The sequence below is a fragment of the Falco peregrinus genome, chromosome 5, assembly GCF_023634155.1.
Source record: "Falco peregrinus isolate bFalPer1 chromosome 5, bFalPer1.pri, whole genome shotgun sequence".
NCBI lineage: Eukaryota > Metazoa > Chordata > Aves > Falconiformes > Falconidae > Falco > Falco peregrinus.
The window spans coordinates 41,902,599-41,925,535 of record NC_073725.1 but is presented as its reverse complement, the minus strand read 5'-3'; the positions used below and the strand labels follow the sequence as shown (position 1 = coordinate 41,925,535).

At 41.1% G+C, this 22,937-nt stretch overlaps 1 protein-coding gene across 5 annotated transcripts; it reads right to left on the bottom strand.

Annotated features, from left to right (window-relative positions):
* Positions 1-752: 752 nt before the first annotated feature.
* On the bottom strand, positions 753-21,681 carry PTER (phosphotriesterase related). Of its 5 annotated transcripts, XM_055804228.1 has the most exons (8): positions 21,565-21,681; positions 15,773-15,850; positions 14,974-15,035; positions 13,254-13,352; positions 10,999-11,475; positions 8,524-8,789; positions 4,939-5,079; positions 753-1,603 (listed from the first exon to the last, which is right to left on the bottom strand). In XM_055804228.1, exons 5-8 carry the CDS (start codon positions 11,428-11,430, stop codon positions 1,393-1,395), a joined length of 1,050 nt encoding a protein of 349 aa, XP_055660203.1. In that variant the 5' UTR covers positions 11,431-11,475; positions 13,254-13,352; positions 14,974-15,035; positions 15,773-15,850; positions 21,565-21,681; the 3' UTR covers positions 753-1,392. The 5 variants fall into 5 exon arrangements, with proteins under 5 accessions (XP_055660203.1, XP_055660204.1, XP_055660202.1 ...); XM_055804229.1 differs by lacking the exon at positions 13,254-13,352 and having other exon boundaries at positions 14,931-15,035; XM_055804227.1 differs by lacking the exon at positions 13,254-13,352.
* Between the last annotated feature and the right edge of the window lie 1,256 nt (positions 21,682-22,937).

Here is a 22,937-nt window from a genome sequence, read left to right as displayed (position 1 = left end):
AGGATCCCCAGTCTAACTCATCTAAGATTTATAAAGAGACATTGTCCTGCCAGTTGCTTGTGTATTATCTCACCAGAATGGTTAATAACACTTTTACTTTATGACGAAGTGCCAGCCTATATCCATACATTGTAGTGATTGCTCCTGGTTTTTTTCCTATGAGGTAATGTATTTTAATAACAGAAGTGTGACTTCATGTCTGTTTGTTCCATTGTTGCTTTTATTGGTTAGCGCACTCACAACAGCAGTGTAGCTAGACATTCTCTACGTAGTATCAAACAGTAATGCACCAGGCTAGAGATCATTTACAACTAGCGATGCATATTTACTAAGGTATTTATTGGAAAAGATCAATACTGCAAGATGTATATGGTTAAATTTGAAGAAGCTTTTGAAATCGGGCTACCACTGCCACTGGATAAGACCATTTTTTGGGTAAATCACCTGCCCTGGTAAAAATTAGACAAGAGCAAAGAACACACTTGATGTGAAAGACACATATAAGGCAAACATTTCTTCCTTTTTCATCATATCTTGAGATACTGATTTGTAAAGACTTATATCACAATCTTTGTTATAATTATTACAACTCATTAAAACTGTATTATGTAATATATTTTGACTTTTGGCGTTGCATCCTTACAAAAAGAAGATGGTCTACATGAAGTTTCACATGATTGCTGTGAAATGCCCAAAGTTCAGGCCAAAAAATTAATGCGATTAAAAAAAGACATCTGTAATAATACTGCGCATAAGTTTAAGAGGTCATCAAATTGCTTTATTCAAAAATCTGTTTTTCCACGTGGTTTTTACACTTACAGTTAAAAATAAGTAAAATATTAAACTAGAAAGAAACAATGTATTTTTAGAATTACTTGAGATTTCTTTTGCCTTCTGTTGTCTTTGGAAGCTATTTAAAATTCCCAGACATTTTATCAAGCATTATTTGAAGACTGTAAGGATAATTAGAAGATTGTCAATATTATAAGGAATAAAAGTACCCCCTGGAGAAGGGAAATTAATTGAAAACGGTAATTTCCTTCAAAGTCCAGATGATGCACCTTCAAACATATTTTTGCATAACATTTAATAATAGGACTAGATTATTCTCTAGAAACAATTGTTTTAAAATTTCAATTGAAAAGATTTTGCAGGTAAGCTCATATCCAGTAAATCATTCATGAACAGACTTCTAGAAGGGAGAAAATACAGAGAGAATACATAATTTTATTGTTCTAATTAAAGAGAAAAATTCATAATCAGTTTGTTCACATCTAATTAATAACTTCCAGATTCTCTGAAAAGAGCCAAGTTTTAAAATAACTGCTCTCCTGAAACAAATTTGAATTTTATCAAGCTTCCCTATAAAATAGGAATATTTATTCATTATTCCTACTTGAAAGTCAACCACTTCTTTGGATTTGCTAGGAGTATTTTATCGATTTTATCTTGGGATATGCCTCTAATTAGCATTTTAGGAACTATATATTTAAGGATATGTGAATATCCATGACCTCCGTATTTCATCAGCCTATTCTTAGTGTGCACATCATGAGCCATCAGAATTCTGTCTTCATAGCCTTCATCGATCAGCATACGAATCCTGCAAAAGTAAAAAGCATACCCATCAGTGAAAGGTTCTCACTCTGCAACAGCACAGAACTGAGCACAAGTTACAATTTTTACATTAATGTACTGCTAGTCTGTACTATAACTGAAAACAATCAGAAGACAGGTTTCATATATTTAATTGAAATTAAACCACATTATTTTATTGAATAAAAAAACCAAAAAAACACCTCTGAAAATACACCACCCACATCTCAAAGCAGAGAAGGAAAACTATCCAGCTGGCAGGTGACTTTGCATTCCCAGTCCTATTAAGTTCATGGAGGAATTCAAGAGCTTCAGCATCACCAAGTGTGGGACAGGTTTTATATACATAAGTAAGTAATACTTCTACAAAAACTCTTTTTCAGCAGGTTAGTTCTTGCTGCTGTCACAAAGCTAGCCTCATTACGTTTGTTAAAGACCACTCTCTGAGGGACAGGTCCTTTAAGAAGCCTGGTTCAATTACACACACTTCCACACGTTTAGTTAATTCCCATTTAGCAAACCAGGCTAATAAAAATTTGCAGCTGTCAGTATCATATTCCATACAGACAGTTATCATCCAAACATGTTTCAAAGATGTTCATTAAAGAAGAAGATAAATAAGAGGCACTGCACAGTGCTAGCACATGCCAAGAAGTACGAGGTGTTAATATAGTAGCTCAGCTAAACAGACTTGGCAAAACAGCAACAAGTCCGCTTGGAAAAAGAAGTAATCCTCCTGGTCACTTCCTTGTAGCAAGTCTGCTACAACAAGTCCTTCTGTTCAACACTTCACTCTGGTAGCCTTAACCCCTTGCTCAGCTCATTTTTTAGAATTTATTTGGTGGGTGTCTAAACTGCTGTATTGCATGACTCTTAAGTTTCCTGCTAAGCTTCAGTTCAGTTTGGTGATAAATTGTAGCACCAAAGTGGCAGAGACGGATAGACCTGACCTGGAAGTGCTTGTTTCTCATGAAGGCACCCAATTCCATCATTTGCCAGCGCTGTGAAATTCTAATTCTTACCTTCCTGACTGTGCTTTGGTCAACAAGAAAGCAAATAATAGTCTTATAAGTAACCATACTATATCTGAAAGCCCTTACTATCAGTTTTCATTACAATTAGTTATGAGGGAGATACACGTAGCAGGATCAAATTAATATGGGCAGCAGGAAGAAGGCAAGTAAGATAGAACTTGGTAAAATATAAGCATCTTCCAAAAAAAAAGTGCCATATAGTGCACAACACTATGTACACCATAGTATTACATCAGAAGTAACTTCTCCAGCCTGCAATACAGAGATGCCACAAGCCAACCAAAGAAAAAGAGCAATGACACTGGAGGGACTAAGTTCCTGCCTGATTAAACATCTTAGAATCCTTTCATATTTGGACTAATTTCATGGGTTGGGGAGGCATATAGTCCTTTACATTCCATATTCATTGCTGCTTTTTGCTCGTTCCTGTAAGTTTAGTCAGTGCTTGCTTCTGACTTATAGAAAAAATGTCCTTAACAAAATCAGCTTTTTACTTGCATTGGCAGTAGACTGCAACAAAAATGCATAGGTACACACACGGTTGAACAGTGTTTGAGTAGGTACTGCATGACTACAAAGTTTACGTTTTGAATAGACAAGACCTGAACGTATATTTTCCATCCAGTATTTTCATCAACACATTTAAAGGTCAATTTGATTTCTACCTCTCTGGTGCTGTTTGACAAAAATACCCCCAAACCCTAAGGCAATCGCCACTGCCATCCTATGCCCAGTGTGGATTCATCAAAAGCCCAACAAAATCCATTTAAGGGGACTGCTAACTCAGTGCATGTATTCATACCATACAATGAGAAGACAAACTTCGTATTTTCTTTCTGTGAACAGCCTGCTACAAGAAATACTCAGGTACCAGAGAGCTCAAGAAGAGGCACTGGTGGCTGAGCAAGTATCGTGGATGGGATGAAAACTGCCACGGCTGAACAAGCACTTGCTAACCAAGGCACGGTCCATTCATCCACACATACTCCTCACAGTGCTTCTGTACCCGCTGACCTCCTGTGGCACAGGGCAGGGGAGGAAGCACAGGGGAGGGGAGCAACTCTACTCATTCTGAGTGTGAAAACTGGGTTCATTGCAACAGCTTAAAATACGGACTGCAAGACTGAGAGCCATGTTACGGCAGAGAACCAATTTCTATCATGAAAAGCAGCAGCAAACGCTTGGCAGTAAGTGGAATCGTAACCACGGCACCTTCTTAAAAAGAGAACAGTCTGAAAACAGAGAAGGTTATTTTTGAGGTTAATCTGACAATGAGGGGGAGGGAAGCTATGTCTGAAATGTAAACAAAAGCTAGAAAGTTACTTCATTAGTGATCAGGGATCATAAAATCTTTCTCATCAAGCAGAATGAAAGAACTGTTTGCGACTCTGGAAGGAAAAAAAGACACAGGCAGGATGGCACCCCACCCCTCAGAAACCTGCCACTTCACTGCACGCAAACACTGTGCACAAAAAACACAGGAGGATCACACCTCCAGACAGAGTCGGAGCGAGATGCCCATTCCCAGCTGATCCTACCTTCTCTCAGTTTCTGCAAGGAACACATCTCCTTGGCAATACCTCGTGTTAGCACAGCACAACAGATCTGCTGTGCAGCTAAGCTGATACTGCATGTGCTGATGAGAAGCAGGGAAGAGGTATCCTGCCAGTGGGGCAAGTAATTTCACGTTGTGAGTGTGAGGAGCTTGGGAGACAGGAATCTCATCCTTCAAAAGAGGGAGAGGGCAAAAGGAGAAGGGGGGGAGGGGTGGTAAAGTCCTTGGAAGAAAAAATGTCTGGTTTTCATGATGGAAGCACAGGATCAGATCCACTCATGACAACCAACAAGTTTTGCTAAGTTAGCACATTCTTGAAGCGATGTAACAGACTCAGATGATGCTTAGTAGCATCACTAGGATTCCAATACTATGTTTCAAACCAAAGCCAAACCCTAACATAAATCCAGTATCTCCAGCCTTTTCTTTTTTACAGTCTGTATAAATGCAGTAAATGATAAAATTCAACCAGATCAGCACGGAATTAGGATGGAGAATGAAGTTAGAAAAAATCTCTTCATCTTCTTCTCAAGTAACACTAGGATTCTACATCTTCCTTTGCAGATCAAAGAAATTACACTTGCTGCTCTAAAGATATGGTGACAGCAGAAAAAAAAAGTTGTTATTTTAGGATGAAAAAAAGACAATTTTGAACAGCAAGCAGAATCACTCTGTGATAGCCTTAAAACGAGTACCAATAATACCAATTTGTCAATGGCAATGCTATAGCTTAAACGGCATGAAAGCAGATACCTTGCAATTCTTTCATTGTCACTCGGCATGTCAATATCAGGATGGAACTGGTAATGAAGAAATTCTGTACCGAATAGGTCATACTCTAAATAGCATCCAAGTTTAGCAAATTCCAGAAGTTTCTTTATATCAAATATGGTCCTGCAGAACATATATAAGACAAAGTCAGCATTGAAACAGGAAGAAAAAAAATCTCATGGTATGAGGATAGGTATTTTGCAACTTCCTACTTGCAAGGAGCAAACCCAATAATCTAAGATTTAACTCACCGTTTTGAAAAACAGGACTCCAGTCTGACACATGCAACTTAAGCTGATACACAGCATTGTCTTTCTCACATTCGTTTGGGACCTCATGCATTAAAAAACACCCATAACAAACCCAACTCTTCCCCCATGAAATAATGAAAATATTTATGATAATCTTTAAATGGAAACAGGAAAGCTACTTACTTTTGATATCACTAACCCTCTCAACAGACAACCTAACAAGGAAGGACATTTAAGGAGGAGGTTAATTCATAGTGACATTTTAAAAAAAGACAATGGATTACTTACACAAGACAGATTTACTTTCCCAAAAGAGTTACAGGAGACAGCTACATCCAGGGCTTGTTTCCATCTATCACACACCCGGTAATACACAACTTTGTCTTTAGTTCCTGTTCTGTACAGTGATGTTTCCAGATTGTCATTAGAACAGCAATACATCATTGTTTGCACTGGGATCTGGCCAGAACACCTTAAAAAAACGCTCTCACTAAAATATACAATGGCACTGTGAGTACCTAGGATATGAGCTTTGCAGCAGATTTGGAAAGTGAAGGAACAAAGCTACTAAAACCTACCACTCATTTGGAAAAGAATGGCAACTGCAGTAAGAGGTCTCTGGAATATTTTTTGTCTTTGAAACAATTTTACCAAGAGTATAACATATCCAAAGGAAAACAAAAACACTCAAATGATATATTATAATTTTATCTTTATAACCATAACACAATTTTTTTCTTCTAAGGAAAAAAAACAGTTTCCACAAGAACAGCACAGTTAACTATAAGGGCAATAGTTTATTTTTTTTTTTATTATGGCAGATATTGATGTCACAAAGTAATTTTACCCTATACAATTACACCACAGTCTGTTGCTACAGAAATGACTGATGTCACAGTTTCAATACTGTGGCTTAACAACGGGCCCAAGTAGGAGGAACAGATGGGTTGATAGAAAGAAAACCCTTGTTCAAGCAAGCCTGCCATCAGCAGGAATCTAAGACTTGCAAACTGTAATTAATAAAAAATGGTATTTTAAAATAAATGCTACAGTTTATAGAGATTGAACATTTATCACCAAGCGAGTTTTAAAAGTGCAGAGCAAGACAACGGTTTATTTTAGATCCAGCCCTGCTCAGTTCACAGGGAGATGGTAGCCAAGAGTATTCATTCCTGCGCAGGTGGCAAAACCCACCCAACAATGTATTTCAAAATCCCAGCCAGAATAATTTCTTTTAAAACTATAGTTAGTGGTGTGCTTCTGGTTGTTCCGTCCCAACGAAGAGCAGGAGAGCTTCATTTCATCAGCCATCAGATCCCTTTGTAAAGCACACAGCAGCAGGAGTTCCCAGCTTTAACTGCTGATCTCCATGCTGGAATCAGGTACAACACTGTCCCTGCACAGCCACGTACACACGGAAAAGAAGATGGTACAGAGGGAAGCATCCTGTAGTTTGGACTTCATCCATAAATCACCTCAGGGATACCCACGAAACCATTAGCACACAGGCATTTGTAACAGTTGCTGTCAAGTCTTCTAACAAAAGCTACTCAAGTGAGTAAATGCTGATCTCTACCAAGACACCTTTATAACTTTAATACCGAACAAATGGCCAAAGGCAAGACTCAATAGCTTTTGCTTCCAAGCCTTTATCTATACCATAGCTTCACTACAGACATTTGATACCTTTTGTTCTAAGGTGCTAAATTGTAAAACATGGTAGCCAGCATTTTAGTTTTATCATTTGATTGTAAATCCACCTGAAAACTACCATTCTGTCTATTTTAAAAGCAGACATGAAATATGGAGCTATGTACAAATTTATCTCACATTTAAGGGACTGGGGTGCTCCCACATGGATTCTTCTCACTGGAGGAGACTTAAAATGTTAAATGCACATTGCTAAGCCAAACTTCACAGTAGTTTAGAGACTATGTTACAGCAAGTGCCAACCTGAATGTGTGAAAGTAATGATAGGAGGAGTACAAGGAAATGTCATATTGTTCATCAGCAGCTGTTAGTGAAACCGCACCTCTGTCTTAACTGTTTTCCTACTTACATTGCTTATTTTCCACCAATAAATCACTGAATTCAATGATTTACAACTGCATATAAAGGCAAAAACCCCCACAACTGGATGTTTATGTTATATCAAAATGGCATTGTTGTATCAAAAACACCTGCAGTTTGCTTAGTTCTCTGATAAAAAGATTTAAGTAATTAGTCTTTCTTTAAAAAGGAGAGAAAAATATAGCTATAGATACAATGAAATGCAGGTAAATACATACAGAAAGCTCATACCATTTATATATCTTCATATATAAATACAATTTCACAGCACTGAATTTTATGTTCCTAAAATCCCCAAGTAAAACATTGAGCTCTGTGTGAATACAAAACACCTGTAGCTCGATTTGCAAGCTTTTACAGCCTGTAACTGCTAGAAATTTGGAGCACAGTGCTCTTGCCTGTATTGCACACACATTGAGGGCAAACAATCCAATTGCTGAGAATCATATGACCACAAATCGTCTCCATTTTTCAGCAGCTGGCCAAACTAATCAATGCTTGGTCATTTTCCAGCTCACCATGAGCAACACAAGGTCACACAAAACTGATTTGGTATGGAGGCTGTGTTTCTAAACTATAGAGAGAAAAGCACCCCAATTCCCCTCCATATCTGATATGGGGCTCCTGCTTTTTGCTCTCAAGGAAAACTAAGTTAGCTCTCTGGTCTATGCTAAGAACTATCAAAACCCCAGCTATTTTCATTTTAAGCAATATTTCTTCTGTCTGGTAGCAAAGATCTGCCTTCTGCTTTGATCCAGAATCCAGCCAAATTAAGGAGTTCTCCATTGGCTTCTGTGAGATTTTGGTAAGGCCTGTAAGAGTGGCCCAGTTTTCAAAAAGGCTGGAAGTCCAGCAGCTTCCCACCCAATTTGGTGAGAGCTGCTCAATGTCCAGTGCTTTGCAAATACACAGGTATTTGTGCAGGGATACAAATTAATGGAATTCCCGTTTAAAAAAAAAAAAAAAAAAAAGTGGCTGCAGTTATTCCTAATCTCGCCCCCAGGGCTTCAAATAGAGCATTTAAAATACCAAAATCTCTTTATCAATGTGAATCTAAAAGCTGATCCTGACTGAAGGGCTGGAAGCTCTATAAAAGCAGTTATTCTGAAGTCAGTAAACTTGAAGATAATTCTTCATGTCGTGATCCCAGGGCACAACAGAAACCAAGATATCTGCAGCATAGTTCCCCAAAACCCCAGCATGTTGTGGCAACACTGCCAGAAAGACAGCAGAATAGTTTGCTTACCTGTCGAGGTGAGACATGACTGTCTTCGAAACATCAGCCCCAGCTTCCTGCAGAATGCGGATAATCTGGAAAGGTGCATCGCTGTTCCTGCCAGGATGGATGATAACGGGGCACCCAAGCTGTGACTGAGCCTGTGCTGTTGCCTGAAGCACTCTGTGTTCACTCTGAGTTAAAGGCCAAGAGCAACCTATTTCTCCCACCACACCACACTTGGTGTTAGTTCCATCCGCTCCGTTGAGTATCTCATCAACAATAATGCCTGTAAGCTAGAGAACAGGAAAATGAGATTTTTTATTATTAATACTATTTGTGTTAAATAGCATCAAAATTGGCCTATGGACAACATGCTAGTTATAGTCCTGATGTCTTTCTGAACTTATTTAATTAACAGTTGTGTGTGTGAAAACACTGCAGGTAAAATCTGGTTTCTGTCAACTACTGTTATGCTAGCCATTCGCTAAGGCCAAAATAAACACAGAGGCAAATCAATTTAACAGTATCCACTCACACAGTCATCCAGGTTTGCCAAGAAAACTGGTTTACATATAATTTGAACACTGATTTAGGCTGAGACTAATTTTTATTTTTTTTTAAAAAGTTACGTTTATCATGAAACCTGTGCCTTGCACTCCTGAATTGGCTCCAGAAAGAGTTCAATGTGATTTCTTGTGAAACAAGGCATCAGATAATAAGGAAACCTTGTCATTCAGACAGGGAAGGGAGAAACGCTGGCAAAGATCCTGAAGAGACAAGTTTAAGGCAAATCCTGCTTGTGGGAATGCCAACATAAAACAACCGGTGCTCTGCTGACTTCAGAACTACAAGAACAAAGCTCAGCTGACAAATTCACAGGGTGAAAATTAGCTTGCTTTTAAAATATTCATAGACAAAAAAATACATCAGAATCTCCTAGTAAAAGCAGTTTGTTATAAAAGCTTTAGGTTTTGCTTTCAGAATAGGCCATATATCTTAAAGTATACATTCAGAAATCAGCACAAAATGGCGTTGATGATGACCTTCTAATTCTGGCCCTGAATGTTGAGGAAATAATGATTTTAAGGAAAAATAAAGTGAGCAAAGGAAGAAGAAAGGTTTGCAAGCAAATCCAGGAAACCAAAAAACCCCAAAGCAAATACTAATTTGGTTATTTTCAAATACATTTTAAAATAAATCTGTAACTTATCTCTACTCCACACCTTGTCTCCTCAACAGCTTCACACAATCTTAGTAAATAGTCTACACACAAGTCAGTCCAAGCTATTACAATTTGCAGCAGGCTTCTGTCCAACACTTTATCCTATGCTCATACGCCTTCTGCTTCATGTATAACCAGTCTAGCAACCATTTCTGTAGACAACCAGACACAGAATTTACTCCTCTCCTGAAGAACGTTTCTCAAAATACTCAGATTATCTTTGTCTAATCAGAAAACATACCATCATGTCAAATTCACTGGTAAATGAGGAACCACCAGTTATCATGGATCAGTCACTGCACAACCCTTTCTAAGTAACTGTCTTCTGGACTGGATTAAGTATTGATTACCTGCCGAGTACAGGACATCTGTGGGTCTCCAACAGTCCACCAAATACAGAAAGGAAACCTTTTCCCCTAGAAATCTATTTGTATCAAACTTCAAGCAATGGATGAATATTTAGGAAAAGTAGTACTGTTCCATACAGCTTGGGCCAGATTGTGTCCAGTGTGGTTGGCAGCACTGCTCAAGTTTTGATCATTGATTTTTAAAATTAATTTGACTCATTTGTAAACTGCGACAGATTTTTTAAAAAAATTCTCAGTTCTGTTCATCCATATCCACAGCTTCCTGCCTTAGAGAGTTCCCTTCCCTCTTCTCCCTATCATCACATTTGCTTAATAAAAGATGAATGTTTATTTTTATAGGAATATCAGGGGACCTCAGTCATTAACACATTGTCTTAGGCACCGTACAAACAATCTTATGTAGACTCTGCCCTGAGAAGTCTGGACAAGTGGTAAAGAACACACATATAACACACAACCTGAGCAAAGCAATGATTTACAACTGTCCTATAAATATTGCAATTATTTATGCTTTCTACAAGAATTCTGGGTGATCTCATTGGGAAGCAATTAGCCAGAAAAAGAGACAAAAGAGGCAGAAGGAATATACTCCTTCCTTAAAAACTGTAAAAAGAACAGGATAACTGGTGCTGTACCAGATGCCCACACATGAAGTATTTTATTTTCCTTTTACTGTTGCATTATAACAAGTCCCTGAGAGAAAATGGAGCTTAAGAACTGGAAATGCTGACAGATAATCCCAGCACACCCAAATAGTGCAGGTCCAGCTATAAGACACAAACAGTAATGCTGTTCCAAAGTTAACACTGAAAATTTCTAGATTTCATCTATTTGCTGGAACTCCACTCCAACTTTGACCCACCCAGGGATAATTCATATGACTGAGACACTGAAGCAATGGCTAAGACTTACTTGCTCCACTGTCATGGCCCGTGTTTGAGAAGAATGAGTGGAATCCACATAAAACCCAGCCCCAGCAACAATATGGACTCCAGTTTCTTCAGCAAGTTTCTTCAAAGTATTCATATCCCGACCAATTCCTGTAGTTGTGTTTTCCACAATCGTCCCACCACCTGCTGCTTTAAAATGCAACAGCTCCTCCTTCACAGCATCTGTTTCCTGATACAAAAGAAGGTTTTCTTTATGGCTGTAGGGATTTTGCTTAATCCAAAACAAGTTCTTCATCTCAATAGGCCCATCACACAGAGGTTCTTGGCCTGGAGAAGGTGGGCAAAAACAGCTGCTGTAGTTCATAGTCAAGTGTTCGTGAGTCAACGTATAGCCAAGGTGGTCTGGCTCCACAAGGCCCAAGACAGTCTGCACTTTCCCGCTCAAGGAAGGCATTTTTCTTCAACAGAAGTGAAAAAAATAATCAGATCTTAAAAGTGTCTAGGGAGGAAGAAGAAAGGAAACAAAAACATTTCAGAATGAGCAAACCTTTCTTACACAATTTCTGAATTTCCTCCTCCCTCTCACAAACATACCTACATACTGTGTGTGTTTGCTGGAATGTTCTGAAAGAGTTTCCAGTAGAGTGGTCAATATGAAAAACAAAGCTTTTTTTTTTTTTTTTTTTTAATGCAACTGTGCTTGTATCAGTACTTTAGCAATGTAAACACATCTAAATCACATTGCAGTACAAGGAAATCATCATCATTTATTGTGCTACAGTCAATATCACATTAAGATAAATATTTCCTATTTAATAACAACCACTGTATGTTCATTTAGGATTCTCTGCTCTTCAGCAGCTGTCAAATTTTGTCAGCTTGAGCCACCAGACGAACACACTTGGCACCAAGGCTTGAATATGCCTTACTGGTACATTCAGTTTATTTATCTGTGTCCTCCAAGATTCACTGTCCTTCTCACATGCTGAGGAAGCTAGTCTGTGTTCAGGCACCTTGTCTGCCCCTCTGCATGAGGAGCTCGGGGATGGGGGGTGATCACCTGCTCCTTCAACTTCAGCAGGCAGCTGTGCTGTGGAGGTCCGGAACAGCCCTGGACAACTTTTCCAAGGCTGACAACAGTTACTGAAGATACAGCGTGGCCCTCAGCCAGTGGGGTAGAAGCCAAGGTGCTCTTCCCATCAACTTCATTGGCCAAATATTTTACCAGTTAAGAACAGGCCTTAACCTAACAATTTATATGACTCAGCTTCTAAGAGACTTTTTCTTCATCTTTAGCATGAATGATACGACGTTATTTCCCAAAACTTCAAATGAATGTGACAAAGACATACACTGTGGCTACTGTCTGCAGCTGGTTCACGTCAAAGGCATCTGCCCTGTGCCAGTTTGGTCTGACTCACTGCAGGGCAGAATTAGCTGCAGTTCTCCCCATTGGGATTTTGGGGTATTTTTTTCTTTTGGGAGTGGGGGTAGTCTTTTTTGTTTATGTGCTCTATTAAAATTAAACATAGCTGGGTACCCAGTTCATGTTAGATCTTCCTGATGCTAGTTGCAAAGGCTTGAGGATATACAGTTATAATCCCTAGTCAACCAAAATCATCAGTTATGAAACAAAATACATGTTTAATCATGTCCAGAGGACAGGACTAACTAGAGCATGCATTATTGATTAAAGAGAGAGGTCCTTCCCATTTCTGTCTCCCCTTTTAGTGAATAATGTCATAAACATGGGTTTGTTACTGGTGAAGCCCTCTGAGGACATTTTCCTTTTAACTGCTAAAGTTAATCTACCAGGATGTCAGAAAAACTGAAATCTGAAGGGCAGTGAACTCTACATATCAAAGGGCACAAGAAATTTGGGGATACTTTCATCTCACAAGAATCAGCCGTTGTCAGAGTACCAATGTATGAAAGTGACCCAGCCCCCTGCAAAAGGCAGGTATCACCTGCCTTAGTGAAGTCTGTAGTGCCGGCAGTTACTTTAATAAGAAAACTTGGCCATCCATACGAAAGAGTAAGGACTGACTGACTGCCTTCTTGCCTTGTGTGAAAGCAGACTTAGGAAGAACTGTTCTCTTATCAATTTCATTTCTTGACTAGTGTTGACTTGTTTGAGAAGGCAGAAAAATAATTACTCTCATAGAACAGACTGCTGGCTGATTAATATAATGATTTATTTTTTGCCAAATAAATTGAGAAGTGCATTATTTCAGAAAATATTATTCTTGAGCAAATAATTAAAAGCAAAATACCTGCCTTAGTCAGAAACTGCTGCTAGCTGCAATTCAATTAAGTTGTCCAACCCAGTCATTAATTCCATCCTTGAACGAAGCTGGTGCTCTATAGAGCAGCCCACTATTTTGGAGAAAGTTCAATGATCTGAGTCATTTTTATATGCGCAGCAAAGAGACTAACATAATTCTAAGATAATTGCATTACCTTTGCTTTTTTTTTTTTTCCTTTTTCCCAATATTAAATGTCTACACTCTGGTATTCAGTCAAACCCTGACAGCATGAAGAGTGATAACTACTCTCTGCATTGGAGACACACTTCCCTTTCCCCATGTTAACTGACAATTTTCAAATCCATTTATTAAGTTAGGAGAACAAACCTATATAAATATTTTGTTATATAATTAAATGTGTAAGTATTGAAGTTCTTTTGCTAAAACTTGACAAAAATCGATTACAAGTCTGTTTCCTTAACAAGTTTCCACTTCAGTTTTTTAGTTATTTAATAGTGCAGTTAGTCAAAAAGGCCACTGTCATTGAATGTGAATTTTTGTTCACTTTCAGATTACTACTCTGATGAAAAGTTGACTTTCAACATTGGTTCCCACTAATTCCTTTCTGACACAGTTAATTTAGATTACCCTCATCTGGCCTGCCCACTGCAAAGACCTATGGTTGCCTTCATGAGATCTTACAGCCTGGGGCTGCTGTCTCCTGATTTGTAACTACAGGAAACCTCTAAAATGACCAGTTCTAGGGCCTGGTTCCTCTTGTAGCAGATACCAATCTGTTGATTTTTAAACGCTAGTTTTCAGATTATAGCACACAGAGAGAGTTTACAGAACCAGTGCCTATTATTGAACCTTTTGATTGAGGCCAGGGATTTTCAGCATCACAAAAACGGAAACTGACACAAACAGCATTTAAAGTAGGCCTAATTTTATCTGCATGAAAAATATGATTAATATTAATGTTTGTGCCTGCTTACTAACACAGTTTTAGAAACCCACTGCTTTTAATAAAAAAATTATGAAAAATAAAGACAGCCAACAACCTGTGACTGGAATTTTTAAAAGCACTGTCCTGATATCTTCCCTACTGTCATTTACATAGACAGCATTCCCTGATTATGCTATAATGATACATTATTCCTAACAAGATTCACCTGATGGAACCAGAATTTAATTAGTGTCTTTAAAACAGATTTTAGGTGAAAACAGATTTTAAATGGAATAAGCACTGCTGCTTAATTTAACTTAGTATGTTACTACAGAAATCAATGTTCATGTGCTTTACTAATAACATGCATGCCATGCTTTACACAGAAATTTATTCTGAGAAAGTTTCTTTTTTCATACACCAAAGACTGAATTCATATCACCTCATTTAGCTATCTAAAATGATGTATGTCTTCCACAGAATAATTGTCTAGACCATTTTCATAGCGGAGATTGAAAGACATATCCATAGGCAACTCATCCAGCCCATTTTGCATGTTCGTAATAGGACAGGGCAAGTTACTTTCTGTAATATCAGCCTCATTCCACGGACTACAGAGGAAGCCAAGAAAGAGTCCTGGACAACACAAATATATTTTAGATGGTCCTACATAAGACATGTGAATTGTATTTCCTGAATCTTAACCCAGTCTGAGGGGAGGGGGAAAGGTGCCAATTCCTATGACAAAAGATAAACAAGTACGATCTCATCTGACAATGACAGGTATTTTGGTTTTGGAAATCACCAGTTTAAGCTTGGTATCACCACGGTGCTCCTGCACAGATCAAGGCTCCTCTGCTCCAGATGCTGTATAAACAGAGAAATAAATGGTTTTTCCTAAAAATTAGATATTCAGATTAAAAAAAAAAAAAGCTAATTTTTAAAATATAACCAGAACTTGCATTATTTCACTACAGCCTTGAAACAATACCTTAACATTTCTGTAATAAACTCTTTACAACAAATCTTTACAACCACCAATTGTATGGTGCATAAAATATGACTCTCGCTATTAGCCAACTATTAAATACAGGTGAAGTAAGTATTTTTCCTAGAGGTACTGTTAAGAGTAAAGAGACTTGCTGCTAAAAAGGTTATAGTACTGCATTTCTGACTCAGGTAAAAACTCCACTGAGTTCAGAAGATGTTTTGCCTGAATACTGATGACAAGATTTGTGTTTCTGCTTTTCCCATCTGAAACTTGCGCTTCAGTCATTGTGTCATTTTAATGGTCTTGTAATGGGAATTCTCCCTAGGTTTGGATTAGTTGTTTCCCACAGTAATCTCATATTGCTGAAACACTATAATCACATAAACACAGTTTCCACATGCTAACACCGCATTTGTTTTGATTGGATAAGCACATTTTAACGGTATTAGTACAGATTCTCTCTAGACTTGTATGGGAATCATTTTATTGCCATTACATTACAATATAAGATTACAGGGATGCTAAATCCAGGTTGCTGTGACATAAAATTTACAAAAAAGGCAAAAGAATGGCTCAATAGGTGCTTATGATATTCAGAAAAAGTTAAACACACCTGTCATTCAGAAACAAAGGCTGCCCTGGCTGCATCAAAAGCACTGTAAGAGGGTCTTTCCTTTATAACTATGCAGTCCTAGGAAATAAAACACAGTTGTGTAGATATATATATAGGTTCGCTATATATTTAAAGATGGAGAAAAAGCCTTCAGCATTCAATTCTACTTTGAGCAACCTCTACAAAGCATGGAAAAGCCCCACATTAGAAATATATGCACATCTGTAGTAAATTACCATTAGCTAGTCTATGCAGTGTTATCCCACCATTCTCCACATGTAAACATTTTGGGATGAAGAAAGAAGTTAGCAAGACAAAGGAAGAGGAGAGGCAGAGAGTAAGAGAACATGTGTAGACTATGTCAGGAAGAATTTTAAAAATGAACTTCTTTCCCTCTTACCTTATGCTTCTGCCAACTCTGTAGAGGTTTACAGGGTGGAAGGAAATCAATACTGCTAGCACGGTTCTATCTCTTCCCCACCAGACAAGCAAGTTTTCTAACTTCTCTGACAGATGGGTGCCAGATCTACTTTTATCTTCTCCAAAAATTTATTCAGGAGCACTAATTACAGGACAAACATGCCTGAAACCCAGCTGTCTCACACACTGGTTTCAATAAGCGTGGCTTTTTTGCTCCTGCACAGCATCAGGGAAGTGCAGCTACAAGGGCTGTGGAGCAGAGCTCACCACAGCTGCCTGGGTGAGAGCAGCAATAGGACTGAACGTGCATCTGCTCCAGGACAGATGCAGGCTTACCTGCCATTTAGCCCAGCAATTCCCTCTGTGTCAACGGCTGCAAAGGTGTCCAACAGCCCGTGATGCCATATTACTACAGCGGCACTCTCACAGCTCTGCTAGCTGTCTCTGTGTCACGCAAGTATCCGTGCTGTGTTACACAGCACATCTCATACTGCTTTTGGGTTATTTTGCCCAAGAAACAATTCGGAAATGGGGTAAAAATACTATGAAAAAATGCAGACACAGGCAAATTCCTGTCTCTTCTGCAGAAATGGCAGATAGCTTCTCTGAAGGTGACACAGGTTATTCCCATTGAAGTCATAATTGTTCTTCCCTGTCTTCAGAACTGACATGGGTCAGAAGTGATATTGGTCTTTTTCCTCTTCCAGGCTGGAGCTATGAGATTATCATGATTTGCTGAACTTCAAGCTAACTCAGAAAAATGAGTCAAGGAAAATAATCTTATCTATTCAGAGGCAGTGGATTTTTTTTTCATTACCTTCATACTCTTTATCAGGTAAAAAGTACGACAGCTTTTCAAAGTATGGGCCCTTGCCTACTGCAGAAGTGTACTAAGGGAACCAGCACACATTAGTACTTCCATGAGCATCAACACTGAGACACAGCTTTGTGTGATCAATGTCACACAGAAAATTTTTCATGCCTTGACTAAAGCTCTTCTCAGAGAGGAGGGGAACACTTACAGCGCCTTTCTCCTACAAGAACTCCTGTCTAACTCCACATGAGCTGATGTTGCAGCTCTTTCCTTAATGGGGCACCTGCAGTTCCCTATCTTTGCGTGGCTGTATTTTCATACAGCAAGTAAGAACCTCACCATTTCGGATATGTGTAATCTCTCAACTGGGTAGAAATTGACCAACAGATTCAAAACCTAGAGAACTCTATTTAAAAAGCATCACCTATCCCTACCTTACCACACTTTTCCCCAAAACACACTGTTTTGGAGACAGAATACTGAGTTAGTGCTGTGGCCTACTTCTGGTCCCCAGACCATTCAGAAACATGTATTTCCTTAAGAAGCCAAGCTAAAATAAATGCTAAATATTGGTTTTCACTACATTTTCTATATATGCTTTGAGCAACCAAAAAAACCTGTAAACCATAGAAGTGAGATTGGATACTTAAAGTAAGACATTATATAAAGTTACAATATGTACTCTGAAAAAAATTAGGAGAGCTTTAGCCAAGCCTTATATGATCCCACAATGATAAGGAGAAGTCCCAGCAAAATATACATGTACACACATCACAGCAGTTATGGCACTGGCAATGTTCTACAACCCAAAAGCGAAGTCACTTAAATTTTAAGATAATTTTAAACAGTATTACATATACGTGAAAAGCCAGTACATTGATTCCCTGCACTCAGAACCTCTGAAAAGCACACTGAGGGGGGAGGAACTGGGGAGCGAGAAGCACAGCTTTTAAATGTTCACCTGAAAGGGTGAGTGAAAATTCTGCCTATTCATTCCATTGCTCGGCTAGTGGCAGACAGATAGACCTTCCAGCTTCACATGTTTTGAGGGTCACATTCTCACTCTAGCTAGGCTTTGAGCCAGACATATATAGAACAGATTTCTTCCTTACAGTTGAACAGCCACACCAGAACAAAGTGCAGCCTCTCCTATCGATTTCACTGTATGGCCATACCTTTGGGATCAAAGCAAGCATATGTGATCTGCATGTGACTGGGTATGCACGTGTACAGTGATTTGCCCCAGAGGCAAAGTCTAAGCCACTTAGTATGTAATACTTCACACGTATGGGTTTTTTTCCAATTTGGTTAAAGTTCAGCTGTTGTGAACAGAATAGTCAGACTTTTATTTTACCTTATTTCTGTGCAGAGAAGTCTCAAATCTAAGCTTCTCTGAGCAAAGCCATATTGAAGTTTCTCCTCCTGAGAGAGATCTGAGCTCAACATCCCCGTAAGTGTTTTTTCATCAACATCTCCTTGAGAAAAACTTCAGGGAATTTCACATTTTGGGCAGCTTCCAATATTACTCTTGATAAAAGGTCAGACAAAATCTCTCCCCTAGGGTCCAACATTAAATTAATTATATCTTACATGCACACATAGTGGTTTTAGGCCAAAAATCAGATCTGAAGTCACATTATGCTATATGCAAATATGGGCTGAGTCCTACATGTAGATACATACATTTGTATTCTTAAGCCTAAACAGAATCATACGTGGTTCTCATGGATGCTGGGCTACAAGCACATACTCTCTTTCTTGCTAGGACAAGAAATAGGAAAAAAGTCTGTGCTTTACAGGAATGCATGTCCAGTCTTCATTCCCTCAAGATTTCAAATTTGAAACAAGCATATATCTAACTCTACTCTTACTGTTATTCTCATTGACTTTATTTGGTTTTCTCTCTACTTAAGGTCACATACACTTAAATATTTTCACAGGAGCTTAAACATTTCAGTAAGCATGTTAGAGCATTCTCACTCATTTGTGGAGCGATCACCAAGAGCCACATCAAAGCACTCTATGGATCTTTACCTGCAGAAATAAAGAAAAAAGGAATGGAGGTCTAAGATATTGAAGAACAGACATCATCCATCTTACCACACATATCTAAGCAATGCAAAAGTCACGTTCATTGCCACCTCCTGATCATGACTGGACATTATCTTCTAGAAAAATTCATATGAATAAACCCCAAGATCAGCTTTGTGGCAGAACGTATGAGACCTGTGAAGTCATGCACAATGGAAAATGGCATGAAGATGGGGTTTAGTACCTCATTCAAGATTGCAGACTGCAGCAACTGGGACAAGCAGGCACTTTCAGAAAACCACTTTCTTTATGAGTGAGTGATGGGGTTAGACGCAGAGAACTAAATTCAGTTTCCTATTACTGCAAACAACCATAGCCCAAAACTTGCAACCAATCTGAAGACCCACTGGAAAAAAAAATACCCTGAAAAAAGCCTTCACGGTTTCCACTGTGACTGTTCTCTATGGCTGTGTCAGGAAATGGAAGCCCTACGTCCTTCTCAAGGCCCACTTCGCTCTAATAAGAAACTAGCCCACACAAGAGAAGTTAATGTCATCTACCAAAAAGCTTAAAGTTCATAGGTGTAACTTAGGGAGTATTTTTTGATACCACTTGTCAGTGGCCAAAGGCAGTACCTCTTGTTTCTACCATGCCTGTTAAGTTCTTACCCTTGGTTGACTGCAAGAGCAGAACAGCAAGAACAAGCAACGCACACAAGCTGACAAGACTGTCAGGTCACCTGCATATCCTCCTACTTTCTTTCCAGGTATTGCCAAATCTTAACAAGAACTAGACACAGAACCCTGCCACTGTTTTGTCTTTTAGTATCACAAAACGTGCCATCACATTATTTCTGAGAGAAGACACAAACTCAGTATCTTTGTCTTGAAAACTATTAATCAGCTGGTTTTTTTTTCAAAAAAATACTTACTACCCAGTCTAAAGCAAGTAACTGGTCACCTATATGAAGCATAATTAAGCATCTGTACGCCATAGTTGCCACCTTTGATTATAACCACAAAAATGAATATGATAATGGCAAATATTATGTCTGTTAAATTCCAAAACATGAGAGGTATTAATAGTTAGAAATGACATTTATGTAGTCTTTCATGTAAGAATCCCAAAGCACCTGACAAAATGATACAAAAGTACCTATTAGAAGCATCGCTTCACCCATCACTGAAACAGAGCCCCCAGCAGAAAGAAGGCAACAACCTTTAAACACCACAGAACACATCCCGACAGGGGATGTCAATGTATCCAGCATAAAGCACAGGGGAATTCCAGACAAGCAAAACAAAATTTTCCACAAGCAAGTGACCTCTAGCTAAAAATTCATTTCAGTCAAGAGTTATTACAAGCATCTAGTATACAGAAGACACCATTCTTAACATCTGACACACCTCAAAGAAAGGATTATACCTACAAGTGTCTTAGAGATCATATATGCATTCATGCACTTGTCAGGCCAAAAGATGCTCATCCATGTTGCTCACCAACAGGGCTTCTATGCCTTGGGACCATGTTCACCACAAGACCTGCTGCAGAGGGGTCGCCAAACACCCAAGGCCACTGTTGGGCTACACCGCTGGAGCACACTTGGCCGAGGGGACCTAAACCTCCCTCCCTCAGACCCGCTCCTGTCGGCAGCTCACCGCTCTGGTGCTAGGGCAGGAGAAAGCAGAGCGTCTGCCACAACTGTGTCTTGTAAAGGGCAGCACACCCAAGGCCATGGAGAAAACGCATAGTGCACAGATCCCAACCGGCTCGCAGGCATGCCTGCAGCTTCACTGCTGAGCCCTGTCAAGCTTAAGCACCTCTGGAAGCATCTTGCCCAGGGCTGCGGGTGCTTCCAGATGGAGAGGCAGCCTTTGAAGGTCCCGGTTTTGGATTCAGGCATTCGTTCTTTCACGGAGCGGCCCTCAGGGCCTGACAAGACAGCAGTACTAGTTCCAGTAGTTAACTCGTTATGGCTGTACAAATGTTAAATACCAGCACCGGTAGCGGCAGCGTCGCTGCGCTCACACACTGAGGCCCGCCTGACCTCGGGGGTTAACCACCAACCATCCCCGGGCAGCGCTCTTCCACACGGGGGAGGTGTCCCTCACCCGCCGCGGGCGGCCCGGCAGGAGCCCTGCCTGCCCCAGCCGCCATCTCCTCCCCCGTCCCGCCACCGCTCCTCGCCTGACGCCGGCAGCCCCCTCCGCCGGGGCGGGCCCAGCGTCTCCGCCCGCACGGCGCGGCGGCCGCCCGCGCGCCGGCACCAGACCCGCGCTCCCCGCCACCAGGCGCTGGCCCGCCCGTCCCAGCCGCCCGCCGCGGCCGCCGCTTCCCGCCCTCCCGGGCCGGCAGCGGAGGGGGCGCAAGCAGCTCTCGCCGCCAGACTCCGACGAAGTTTGCCGGCCTGCGCGCTTGTCGGGCGCCGGCATTAGTGGCGAGCCCGGCCGGGGCCGCGGGAGGACGCGGAGAGGCTCAGCGGCCTGAGGAGACGCACCGGCTCCGTCACGCCCGCCCGCTCGCTCACCCCGCGGGCAGGACCCCTCCGGCAGTACGCCACCCCGCCGCGCCGGCAGGGCCCCGGCTGCCAGCCCGCCGCTCCCGCCCCGCTCGGGGCGGGACTTCCCCGCCGCGGCCCGGCCCCGGGGGCTGGAGGCGCCGAGCGGCCCGCGGGCGGGGGCGGCGGCGGGGCCCTGCTGCCTCCCGGCGGGGAGCGGCCCGCTCGTTGGCCGCGCCCGCGGCTGGCGCTGCCCAGCAGCCCGCTGCCCCTCGGAGCGAGGTGAGGGTGCGGTGCAGCGGCGGTTTGTGCCCGCGCAGGCTCCGAGGGCAAGCGGGAGTCGGTGCGCTGAGCATGCCGCGTGGCCCTGCCTGTGCCCCGGTGTACCCAGCAGGGAGGGGGCCGGGAGCCACTGAGTCACTTTGGGGGTTCGGGAAATTGCGCTGAATTGCTTGGGCTTGCAGGAGGTGATCTTTTCTAATTTGCGCTTGCAGTGCAAATAACTGGGAAAGGTGAAGAGGTGTTTCCCAGTATCCACAAACAGGATAACGATGACAGTGATACTGGGTAAAAACACAAGTGCAAAGTATGAAGTCAAACCAGAGCTGACACCAAGTTCTTACACTTCCCACCCAGGATCTCAAAACTGTCTCATTTCCCTAAGGCTGACAGCACCCTGCGTGGTACCATTCCATTTTATAGAAGGATAAACAGGAGATGCTGGCAGCATGAGTAGCAAAGGCCCAAAGGATGGTGAGCTCCTCCAGCCCTCACACAGCCAAAGCTGCAGCAAAGCCACCCTATGCACTGTGCAGACATGTTACCTGAATCTGGGAAGGGGACTAAAAGCTTGTCTGGGAGAAGTACTTGCTGTTCTCACTGCTAACTGGTTCTGCTTTGACTCCTTCCCCGTCCCCATTCATACCAGGCTGGGGCCAGCAATGGCCCTACATCCCGCTGTGCAGAGCCTCAGCTGCGCTCACCGCTGCAGCACGGTGCCCGAGAATGGATTCTGGTGTGCCTGTCTTTAATACAGCTGTTCATTGCCTGCGGGAGCTGATCCTAGCTTTTATTCAGATCCCAGATAATCCTGTGCTGCAGGAAGTGAGTGGGCAAAACTGTGAATGAAAGCCAACACAGCTCAGGCCTTCTATCATCTATCTTACAGTGAAAGACAAAAGTGGAGGTAGTGGATGAAAAATGAGGAGGGTGCAGAAGTAAACAACTTCAGAGAGGTAGGAGGTAAGGCAAAGTTGTGCTTTTGTGACAGTGATGGAGAAATGGAATTTTTGTTTTTTAAAAAAAGGAAAGCATCGTGAGAATACTAGACCTGAGGGGCAGAGTCCACAATGACTGGTGATATTGGTGTGGAAAGGCTGGAACTTTAGGATCTCAACTGGAAG

What these genes read in the sequence shown, in the direction of transcription:
- PTER (XM_055804229.1), bottom strand. Translation starts at nt 11,430, where the DNA reads ATGCCTTCCTTGAGCGGGAAAGTGCAGACTGTCTTGGGCCTTGTGGAG. An exon ending in GGGCCATGACAGTGGAGCAA is followed by an intron (nt 8,790 to 10,998) that starts GTAAGTCTTAGC and finishes CCTGTTCTCTAG; the next exon opens with CTTACAGGCATTATTGTTGA. An exon ending in GTCATGTCTCACCTCGACAG is followed by an intron (nt 5,080 to 8,523) that starts GTAAGCAAACTA and finishes TATGTTCTGCAG; the next exon opens with GACCATATTTGATATAAAGA.